The following is a 9,954-nucleotide window of genomic DNA, read 5'->3' on the forward strand; positions in this document are numbered from 1 at the left end:
TACACAGAGAAAAACCCTATTTTGAAACAACAACAACAAAAAAAGCTTTTCGGAGACAAGGTCTACCTGAGTTACTCAGGCATATCTCAGACTTACAATTCTCCAGTCAGTAGCTGTGATTACAGGCCTGTTTTCACCTCTCTAGCATCATCTCACATTTAATATATGTGAAAAGAAACCACGAAACTGCCACTCTGGGGAACCAGCCCAGGCTGTTGGAGCAGACTTGGACTATCGTTGCCGCTTTTCTCTAATTTTCGGCACCCTAAATCCAATCTATTCTTTTCCCTAGTACATTCTTCACCGTCTTCAGGCAGCCAGCGCCCTTGTGTGGCAGTCTGCATGAATCTCACAGCTCTTCTCCTCTCCTCTGCCCTCTCCAGTGCATTCCACACAGGAGCCAGGTGAGCTGTTTAAGAACACAGATTCTTTGCTCCTTAACATTCATCCCTCAAAGGCCCCCTCGGCTTTCAGAGTCTTTGGAAGTCTAGACCAAGAGCAAAGTAGGCACTGGAGTAAGAAAAGGAAGCAAACACGGGGCTGGCCGCCGTCGTGGTCCATGCTAACACCACGCTCTTAACCCCAGTAGCAAAAGCCTGCGGCCGGAGGATGAAGAGTTATAACCCAGTCTAGGCTACAGAGCAAGAAAGACCCGCTCAAAAATTGCGGGGAGGGATTAAGCTAAGAAAGAAATCTGTGACGCTAAAGAGGGCGTGGCCAGGCTCTAACCACCCCCTTTCTAGGCTTCAACTCTTTCCGGCCTTGGAACCTTTTTTCTCCGCCAGCAGTGAGGGAAGTTTTTCCGTTGGACCTTCCGGCGGCGTCGGCCCTATTTCCCGTGCTGCACTGCGGGCCTTTCTCTTTCTCTTCCGGTCTCAGGCGCTGCCGGAGCCGCTGGTTACCGTGAGTATTGGCCTTACGGCATCCGATGGCATCCGTGACTACAGGGCGGCGGCGGGTCGCGGGGCAGGCGACACGGGTGGCAGGAAGGACAGGGCGGGCAGCTGCTTGGCTATGGGGCGTAGAGATTGCCGGGCTGGGGTGGTGCCCGGTCGTCCTCCAGGAACGGATGGTGGGGAAAGCTGCCCCGGGGCCGGCAAGCTCAGTCTCAGGACCGACTTCCTTGCTCGCGTTTGAGAGGTGGGGTCGCGTTTTGTGAGTGTGGCCAGGCTGGCGGGTGTCGTAAATCGGAAGCGTCTGCTGCAGCCTCTTACTGTTTTCTTTATGTTACCCCAGCTCAGGGTGGCAGAGGTGTGCCGGTCTGGGGAAGCCCAGAACTGATCTCGTGTCTTTCCTGCAGGTGCAGACATGGCCAAGTCCAAGAACCACACCACACACAACCAGTGTAAGTTCCTTGGGCTCCGGCTGGCGCCTGTACCCCAGCGAGGATTGGGTTAGGGTTGCTAGATCAGAGCTGGAGGGAGGGCAGGTCACCCTTCTGGTGAGCCTGAAAATGGTTGTGTGTTTAGCCACTTTGGAGATTACAAATTTGGGAGCCAGCAATCCGCTTAAAAAGCCCATAGTGCTTTCCACCGGTCCTTAGTGTATTCTCAAAAGACTACCAACCATGATGTTAGGTGGTCTTATTAGAAGACACCTCTTTTTTTTTTGATCTGTAAATATTGTTACCCTACAGCCCGCAAATGGCACAGAAATGGCATCAAGAAACCCCGGTCGCAAAGATACGAATCTCTTAAGGGGGTGAGTGATTACAGTGGGTCATAAACTATCCCTTGGCTCCAGGTCCACGGGGTAGGGCCTCTTGTAAGTCATGTCTCCTCTACCACCTGTGTGTGTGTGTGTGTGTGTGTTTCGAGATAGGATTTCTCTCTGTAGCCCTGGTTGTCCTAGAACTCACTATGCAGACCAGGCTGGCTTCAAACTCTGAGCTCTAGGGATTGTGTTGCCTAGCTTCTCCTTGTCTCCCCTGCCAGACTCTCAGAAAAGCCTTCCTTGACCTTCCCAGCCCCTGGTGTAATCTTCTCCTGAGAACAAAACTTCTTCTCTTGCTCTGTGGAGCCTTGAGGGAGGGAGTTGTTCTGTGTATTGGGTACCTCATGGTCTGCTTCTAAACCCAACTCTAGTTCTGTACATTTGATCACACCCAGATAATAGACTAGGGATAACTGAGGCTGTACTAGGTCTGTTTGCTGCCTGCAGCCACGCTCTCTGATGTGAATCTGATGGACTAGGCTTGGTATCCGACACTCTGAGCTGAGGTGGGAGGGTGGCCCTAGGCGAGAAGTTCACACCCACACCCTCCAACCTTTTCCGTGGTTAAGGTTAACTTACTGCTGTTTTTACAGTAACATATTTGTGACCAGGGACTTAAGTGAACTGGGCCTGTTATGTGCTACCTCATACACCTTTTCTGTTTCCCAGGTTGACCCCAAGTTCCTGAGGAACATGCGCTTTGCCAAGAAGCACAACAAGAAAGGCCTGAAGAAGATGCAGGCCAACAATGCAAAGGCAGTGAGTGCGCGTGCAGAGGCCATCAAGGCCCTGGTGAAGCCTCAGGCCATCAAGCCCAAGATGCCAAAAGGCCCCAAACTCAAGCGGCTGGCTTTCATCGCTCACCCTAAGCTTGGGAAGCGGATTCGAAGCTACATGGCCAAGGGTCAGAGGCTCTGCCAACCAAAGCCTAAGGTCCAAACCAAGGCAGGAGCCAAAGCTCCAGCTAAGGCCCAGGCTTCAGCTCCAGCCCAGGCTCCCAAAGGTGCTCAGGCCCCCAAAGGTACACAGGCCCCTGTGAAGGCCCCATAGAAAAGGCTCCTGCCAGTGTGAAGACAGACGGACTGCTGTGACACACCTCCCCACACACTATTTGCAGATGACCAGTGTCCTATGCTGTTCTTACAAATAAACTCAGGCAAGATCTGTTAGCTTGTGTCTGTTGTCATAGGTTGAGGGTGGAGTCGCTGCCCTCTGTGGGGCAAAAGTACAGCCTTGGATGAAAGGGGTTGCAACAATGGGAAAAATAATCCTTTTAGGGATGGAAGGTTGGAGCCCTGAGGTGGGATCCTGGACTACAAGAGAGGAGCTTAGTAAACAGAATGGCACCTTGGGGGGCTGAGGTATTAGCCTGCTCTGCTTGGTCAGCTGAGGGAATGAAGGGTCCTGCTCTCCAGCCATGCTGTGGTCTGACAGGACTGCACCTGGCTAGGGGCCACTACTAGGTTATACTCGATCTGGGAAGGGAAGATGACCCCACTTTATTGCCCTGGTAGCATGCCATTGCTCTAGGTAGGGTACACACAGGCATGCAGACCTTTAAAATCTTTCCCAATGTTCTGGGTGGAGGTCAGGACGACTTGTGGACTGTCCTGGGGAATCAGGCTAGCTTGGCAAGTGTTTGCATACTGAGCCCCTACCAACTTCATGGCCTTGCATTGGCCCAGGCTGGCCTTGAACCTTTCTTCTATGTTTGAGAGATGTATGGGTGCCATGATGGAGTGCAGGTTAGAGGACACCTGGGGTCGGGACGCGGGTAGTCTTCCAGGGTGCAAAGATTGCAGCAGTTAACCGCCATTCCCAGGGTCTGGTAAGGTCTGAGCATTCTGAGCAGCCAGTGAATGACCAGTGTTTCTGGGCATTCTATAGAACAGAATAGAATACAAGTTACCTTCAGGGCTGGCCTTAGCCCAAGCCTGGGCCCTTTGGTGACTCAAAGGGATGCTGTAATGCCACGGGTTTAACCCATGATAGGGTGGCTCTGAGGCGGGTGTTAGTGGTATTCTTGCTACCCATGTATGAAAACTGATCAACATGGCTAGGGAGGGCAAGAGGCAGCCTTGAGAAAAATAGTCCCTTAAGGGAGCTCTGCTGAAGTGGGGAGCCATAGCTCTAGTGCAGAATGTTAGGGCCTTAGTGCAAGGTTCAATGTGTAGGCAGCTCAAAGCACCGGCCCCTTACTGTGAGCTTTTGTCTACAACTAAGGTATATATATAAAGCTCTACCTTCCTTGTTTTGTGCTTAGGAAATTGAGCTCAGTATTCAGTTCCTGGAGCCCTGGAATTGATAACACTGTTGGGAATGGCCTGGCCTATTTCTAGAAATCAATGCACCACTTCTCTAGACCCTCGGTATCCACTTGTGATGGGAGCAGTATTTGACCTTGCAGGTCAGAAGTAGGTTGGGTTTATGACACAGGAACTAGGGCCTCTGGCTGGGCACAGATGTGGTGTGTAGTACCTGAATGAGGTGCTGTGCCAAGGTCTCCAAATCAGGCTCAGTTTTTCCATCTATGAAATGGAGATAAGTCCCCAGATAAATCTATTCCATGACTTTACACAGTATAAAGAACACCCCATCCAATGCTGACTTTATTACTGGGCAGGGGAAACATCCTTGGCAGTGGTAGGACTGAGAGTACAAGAGTTGGAAGCCCTGGGGCTCAGCTTTCACCAGGCAGGGTGGGCACACTAGCAAGTGCAGAGAGAAGGCGTGTATATATGTCAATCCCACGGAGAAATACATCCTCATGCAGCCGTTCATTATGGTCATGTAGCAGCACGGGTGTGCGGTTCATGGGCGAGAAGCCCAGAGCTGGGATCCCCACCTGCAGGGGTGATAAAACACAGGAGAAAGCCAACCTTCAGATCCCTGACTGCCCTGCCCTGCCCTGCCCTGCCCAGCCCTGTGAGTGAGTAGCTTACCGCTCGGATATAGCGACTATCAGTGGCAGCAGGAAAGATGTCTGGCTCCAGAGTGAGGTTCCTGAAGGGGAAGGGCCTGGTAAATGGGGAGGAAGGCAGGGGTGGAGTGGTGGGGTGGGGTGGGAGGACCCAGCAGAATGGTGGGAAAGCAGGGAGACGACAGGAAGGAGCGGTTCTGAGATGTGGGCGATCTGGAGAGGGCTGGTCAGTGCTCACATTGCCTTGCAGGCTCCGCTGAAAGCTGCCCACCAGGGATCTGAATCATCTGTGGGTGTCATTCGAGGCTCTGTAAACTTCTGGAGAAGGGGAGGGATGACAAGGACCAGGACATGGGGCTCTGCCCATCACACAATGTGCCATGCTTGGCACAGGGCACACTCGCCCATCTACCAGGCTTCCCGGTGGCCAGGACAGCCCCAGGTCCTCTTCCAGTCCTTCCGATGCCCTAGGTCTGGGTCTCTCATTCTCATCTACTTCACTCTATCCTTCTATCCTAGCCCAAACGCCTGCTGCGGGCCTCAGACCGGCAGAATACATATTCTCTGAATACAAGGTCCTACTTTCCTGGACCACATACATGCACAATCGCATAATCATATCACAGTCATTTTTCTTTCTTTCAAAACATGGCTTCTATCATAGCCCTAGCTGTCCTGGAACTCAGTATGTAGACCAGGCTGGCTTCAAACTCACAAGAGATCCGCCTACCTCTGCCTCACAAGTGCTGGGATTAAAAGCATGAGCCACCACATCTTGCCTTTGTATTGCTTTCTAAGATAAGGTCTCAGCTGGCCTTGAGGTCATTCTGTGGCCAAGGCTGGCCTTGATCTTGCACCTCCACCTCTGACTGCACACAGGCACATGCCACATTCCTCCTTTAGGAGGTGCTGGGGACCAACCAAGGGCTTCATGCGTGCTACCAACTGAGCCACACTCCAGATGTCCTATCAAAGGATGCAAGCATCCCTCCTGCTCCATGCTGCAGCAAGCACGGGGCAAGACCCCTGTTTTCTCCCTTACCATTCAGAATGGTCTCTACAGCTACTGCTTACTGGTAAATAAAACATCTCTTAACAGCTAAGGAATCAGCCAGATGTATGCAGAGGTGCTACACAAGCCCAGACTTAGTAAGCCCACACTCCTGTGGCCCTGACGCTCTGTCATCACAGCTCCCAAGTCAATACCTGAGCAAACTCAAAGGTGACCCCCTCTCCCGCTTCCTGGCACCATCTCTGCAGCTGCTTCTCGAAGGCCTGAAGGAAGGGGTACAAGCTGAGGCTCTAGGACACAGGATGGAGAACCCCGGGCTCTCTCCCTCAAACCTGAGTGGAGGTGGCACCTTCATGTCTACATCTGGTGCCACTCGGAAGTCAAAGCTGGCACTCATAGTAGCAGGTACCACATTATAGGCCACGCCACCTTCAAGCTTGGTCAGGTTCACCGAAGTCACGGCGCCTTCCTTCAGGTGAGGGTTCGCCTGCAGCCTGCATCAGTATTGGGGGTGGGGGTTGGGGGGAGAAGGCAGAGAGCAGGCGTTGCAGATAAAAGGAGGTAGCACAGTCTTGCACAGCCTTCCAGAGCCACCCCCTCACTCCACCCCCTTCCTCGGCTGCCTTTACCTCTGCCTTTCCTTCTCCCGGAATGCCAAGATGGAGCTTATAACCTTATGCTAAGAGAGTATGAGGTTAGGTGTAAGAGCGGCCCTGGGACAGAGCCTCCCGAATGCCCAGTCTCCCCATGGGCCACACACCAACTTCTCTGCAGCTGTATCCTCAATGAAGCGTGAGGCATGGCCTGGCTTCCCAGTGCTGGTAACCCGTACCCCTGGGAGGGAGAGAGTTATCGGCATGAGACATGCTCTGAACTCTGAGCCCACAGCCTAGAGCAGGAATCCTGGCAAAAGTGAAGAGCTTGCCCTCAGAACACAGGAAGGCAAAAAGACCCTGTGCTATGAGGCGAAGCCACTGCGCAGCATGAGAAAGGGTGGTGCACAGTGGTGACTGGTGGCTTTGGTCAGCTGACCTGGGCCTCCCCCCTCCCCCTACAGGAAAGGAGACAGCAAATAGCATGCATGCCTCTCCCCCAAACCCATACTCACACCAAGGACTCCGCTCACTATAAAAGACAGTAAAGGCATCCGTGGGGTTGGCCAGGCCTGAGGGAGAAAGTAGGGATACAGGGTGGTGTAACTCCACTTCCCCTCGCAGCCTCCCTATGTCTGGCAGAGGATGGCCAACCTGCTCACCCTCGTCCAGAGCGAAGCCTGCCCGCAGAGCCTGGAACTCAGGCCTCTTCACAAACAACTCCATCCCCTTGTGACCTCCGACCTCCTCGTCTGTAAAAGTGTCAGGGGTGTGATTATGAGATGCCTCCCGACACACCTTTCTTCCCCTTCTCAAAGATGCCACTCCTACCAGGCACAAAGGTCATGTGGATGGTCCTAGGGAATCGGTGGCCCTCGCTCTTCAGCCTCCTCACAGCCTCCAGGTACCTAAGGAAGCAGAGGCTAAGTGCTCAGGGTGTGCATGGTGTCATCTTGTGCCCTAGACACTCCCCTGTCATGTATTTCAGAGATTCCAGAAAACTCCCTGCGCCTTTTCTGAGCTGGATTCCCCATTCATAAATCGTCATGGCAGCCATTTCTGCTTTAGATAGAAAGTCAAGATGACCCTGGCTTGGCTTAGGGATTTTCAACACATCTCTGTGCTCTTGCTGAATCCAGAAGGCCAGCAGGGATCTGGGAATGGGGGGTACTCACTGGATGCTAACACTCTTCATGTCCTGGGAGCCCCTAGCATAGATGTAGCCCTCAGAATCCTTGAAGGCCTCAAAGGGGTCGTGATGCCAATGTTCCTGGGGGGCAGAGGTGGGAAGAGAGGCCCGCCATAGAATTGAAATGATAGAGACAGAAGGCTAGAAACCCCAGCTACCTGACTTCCAACCCCCCACCCCCACTTTGGCTCCTGCTGTCACCCCTCTCTAGCACAGAACCCTCGCTGGACAAAGGCTGCTTGGAGCCATGCCATATGAATGTTAAGAGTTAGTGGTGGAGAAGCTGGGCATAATGGCGTACACCTTTAATCACAGCACTAGGGAGGGAGGAGCAGGTGGATCTTTGAGGCTATCCTGGTCTACACAGTGAGTTCCAGGTTAGCCAGAGCTACATAGTGAGACCCTGTCTAGGGAAAACCAAACCAAACCAAACCAAACAAAACAAGAGTCAGTGGTGAGATCGGCACCATGGGTCCCTGGGGAATCCTGCCGGCTACACTGTGTCTATCCTCCAGGCCTGCACACATCCCTCCATACACACCTTGAAGACAGGTACCACATCTGTGTGGGAGTTTAGCAAAATGGAGGGGAGTGACGGGTTGGTGCCTGGCCAGGTCAGCACAGTGATCACAAAGCCAGGCACCACCTGCAGAGTAAGGACAGGAAGCAGTCAGCACCAGGCGAGACAAGGTGTCCCCAACTCACGGCCCCACCCTGCCTCAAGGCCCCAGGCTCACCTCTATTTTCTGACAGCTCAGACCCAGCTGGCGGGCTCTCTCCTCCAGGAAGGTGATGGCCCCTCCTGGAAACACAGAGAGCCTTCTTGCTGCTTTTGCTGGTACCCACCGGCCCAGGCAGCCCAGAGATGTATAGCTGTCTTCCCAACACAATTTCAAATCTCTCAAAACATCTGCATCTGTGTTCCCAAGGAACCCGATGTTTTGGCCCAACAGTGACACTCTGTGAAGGTCAGGTGTTATCTTTCTTAATGATAGAGAAGTCAGAGATAAAGAGACTCACCTAAGACTTCTCAGCTTGTAAATCTTACAACGGGACTTGGACCCACGCACAAGATTCCTAGCCACTAAGCCAGATTCCCTAAGGGCTGTGACCTTTGTATAACTTTGGTTATACAGAGGTGGGAAGAGAAGCCCGCCATAGAATTGAAATAGTGTTAGACCAGGGGTGGTTGCCCCAGTCTCCACACAACACTCTGGCCTTTGAGGAGTGAGGTGAATTCACACCTTCCTTAAACTAGCTGGCAGGCATAACCATCAGAAGATGCACAGCATAGGGAAAGGGTGGGGGCACAGTAGGACCCCCTTGTCTTAGTCAGTTGACTAGAGGATGGCTACAGGAAGAGAGGCAGCAGAGACAGCAAAGTCGGGATCCGGTGGGTGTCAGGTGTTGAAGGCAATGTACAGCATTAGCATACTCCCAGCCCTGGACCCTCAGCACAGGCCCTAAGACCCTGCACTATACTCACCATAGTCTGGATTGGGTTGCACAGTGCAGATGCGCAGGTACTGGCGGAAGAGCGTCACGGAGGGGTGCTCAGACTCGGGACCCTTGGTGGTCATGGCGCCGCGTGCTGGCTTGGGTAAAGTGAATAGTTAATACTTCTCCCACCCCTAGAAGTTGGAGCCCCGTGCTCTGCACCTGAAATCTGGCCTTTCCAATGTTATTCCTACAGGGAGGAGGATACTTCGGTTTGACTTCCCCATTCTGTGCTAGGCCATGTGCTGGCTGCTTTCTAAACATTTCCTCATTTAATCCTCAAAAGAGTGCCTGGAAGTAAGTTTGATCCTCCGAGTGCACACTTGACATAAGAGAAAGCTGAGGCACAGAGCCAGCTTAGTGGGAGAACTTGGTTTGAATGAGACATTGACTCCCAATACCCTCCTCAAAATATTTCTCCTAAAGGCCAGGCTTTTATGCCACAGAGCCACGGAGCCCCATACTCCTCAAGCTCTCCCTAAGGTCCTCCAACCTTGCTCTCTCCACGTCTCAGTCCTGTGCTCTCCTCTCAGACTGTGGCCGGAACTCAGGGTCCACCGAGGTCGCTCGCAATCTCAAAACCGCCCGGGGCCGCCCACCACGTGGCCTGGGCGGAGTGGAGGGGCGGAGACCGAAGACTATAGGGGCTGTCCCAGTTCCCTTAGCGGAGCCGGCGCCGTTGTCCCTGCCAGGTTCTGCGTGGGGCCTGCGCTGGGTAACTGGAAGCTTGGATCCGGGATCCACCCCCTGGGTCCTCCTCTCTGAGGCCAGCTCCGCCCTCCCGACACCCCGCCTTGGAGCCTGGACCGCAAGCCCAGGATGGTCCCGCCCCCAGGGGACCCTCCTCCCCTTGCAGCCTCCGGATAGGGCGAGGAAAGAGGGCGGGGCCTGGCACTAAAAGCCGCCGCAGCTTTGGGTACTCATCTGTTCTCTAGGTGTCCACCTGCAAAGTGTATCCTGTCCTCTCTGCCCTTTCTTGCCTCCACTCCTCAGGGAGTCCCCAACCCAACCCACCCCCAAATTGCCACAC

The 9,954-nt window shown here is 53.4% G+C and overlaps 2 protein-coding genes across 4 annotated transcripts; one reads left to right on the forward strand and one right to left on the reverse strand.

Moving 5' to 3' along the window:
* The first annotated feature begins 742 nt into the window (after positions 1 to 742).
* Positions 743 to 2,882, forward strand: Rpl29 (ribosomal protein L29). 2 transcript variants are annotated; one of them, XM_021172563.2, is made up of 4 exons: positions 743 to 903; positions 1,301 to 1,345; positions 1,637 to 1,701; positions 2,383 to 2,882. In XM_021172563.2, exons 2-4 carry the CDS (start codon positions 1,309 to 1,311, stop codon positions 2,761 to 2,763), a joined length of 483 nt encoding a protein of 160 aa, XP_021028222.1. In that variant the 5' UTR covers positions 743 to 903; positions 1,301 to 1,308; the 3' UTR covers positions 2,764 to 2,882. The 2 variants fall into 2 exon arrangements, with proteins under 2 accessions (XP_021028222.1, XP_021028223.1); XM_021172564.2 differs by having other exon boundaries at positions 797 to 903; positions 1,237 to 1,345.
* A 1,413-nt stretch (positions 2,883 to 4,295) lies between these two features.
* Positions 4,296 to 9,536, reverse strand: Acy1 (aminoacylase 1). Of its 2 annotated transcripts, none has more exons than XM_021171254.2 (15): positions 9,418 to 9,536; positions 8,914 to 9,018; positions 8,165 to 8,229; positions 7,969 to 8,073; positions 7,414 to 7,508; positions 7,070 to 7,146; positions 6,901 to 6,990; positions 6,754 to 6,810; positions 6,406 to 6,479; positions 6,275 to 6,324; positions 5,995 to 6,139; positions 5,840 to 5,908; positions 4,872 to 4,951; positions 4,656 to 4,716; positions 4,296 to 4,558 (listed from the first exon to the last, which is right to left on the reverse strand). In XM_021171254.2, exons 2-15 carry the CDS (start codon positions 9,005 to 9,007, stop codon positions 4,394 to 4,396), a joined length of 1,227 nt encoding a protein of 408 aa, XP_021026913.1. In that variant the 5' UTR covers positions 9,008 to 9,018; positions 9,418 to 9,536; the 3' UTR covers positions 4,296 to 4,393. The 2 variants fall into 2 exon arrangements, with proteins under 2 accessions (XP_021026913.1, XP_021026912.1); XM_021171253.2 differs by having other exon boundaries at positions 8,914 to 9,022; positions 9,418 to 9,525.
* Between the last annotated feature and the right edge of the window lie 418 nt (positions 9,537 to 9,954).

The sequence above is a fragment of the Mus caroli genome, chromosome 9 (assembly GCF_900094665.2).
Source record: "Mus caroli chromosome 9, CAROLI_EIJ_v1.1, whole genome shotgun sequence".
Lineage (NCBI taxonomy): Eukaryota > Metazoa > Chordata > Mammalia > Rodentia > Muridae > Mus > Mus caroli.

What these genes read in the sequence shown, in the direction of transcription:
- Acy1 (XM_021171254.2), bottom strand. Translation starts at nt 9,007, where the DNA reads ATGACCACCAAGGGTCCCGAGTCTGAGCACCCCTCCGTGACGCTCTTC. An exon ending in GCAACCCAATCCAGACTATG is followed by an intron (nt 8,230 to 8,913) that starts GTGAGTATAGTG and finishes CTGTGTTTCCAG; the next exon opens with GAGGGGCCATCACCTTCCTG. An exon ending in AGCGGAGCCTGCAAGGCAAT is followed by an intron (nt 4,717 to 4,871) that starts GTGAGCACTGAC and finishes CTTCCCCTTCAG; the next exon opens with GAACCTCACTCTGGAGCCAG.
- Rpl29 (XM_021172563.2), top strand. Translation starts at nt 1,309, where the DNA reads ATGGCCAAGTCCAAGAACCACACCACACACAACCAGT. An exon ending in CCACACCACACACAACCAGT is followed by an intron (nt 1,346 to 1,636) that starts GTAAGTTCCTTG and finishes GTTACCCTACAG; the next exon opens with CCCGCAAATGGCACAGAAAT. An exon ending in GATACGAATCTCTTAAGGGG is followed by an intron (nt 1,702 to 2,382) that starts GTGAGTGATTAC and finishes TCTGTTTCCCAG; the next exon opens with GTTGACCCCAAGTTCCTGAG.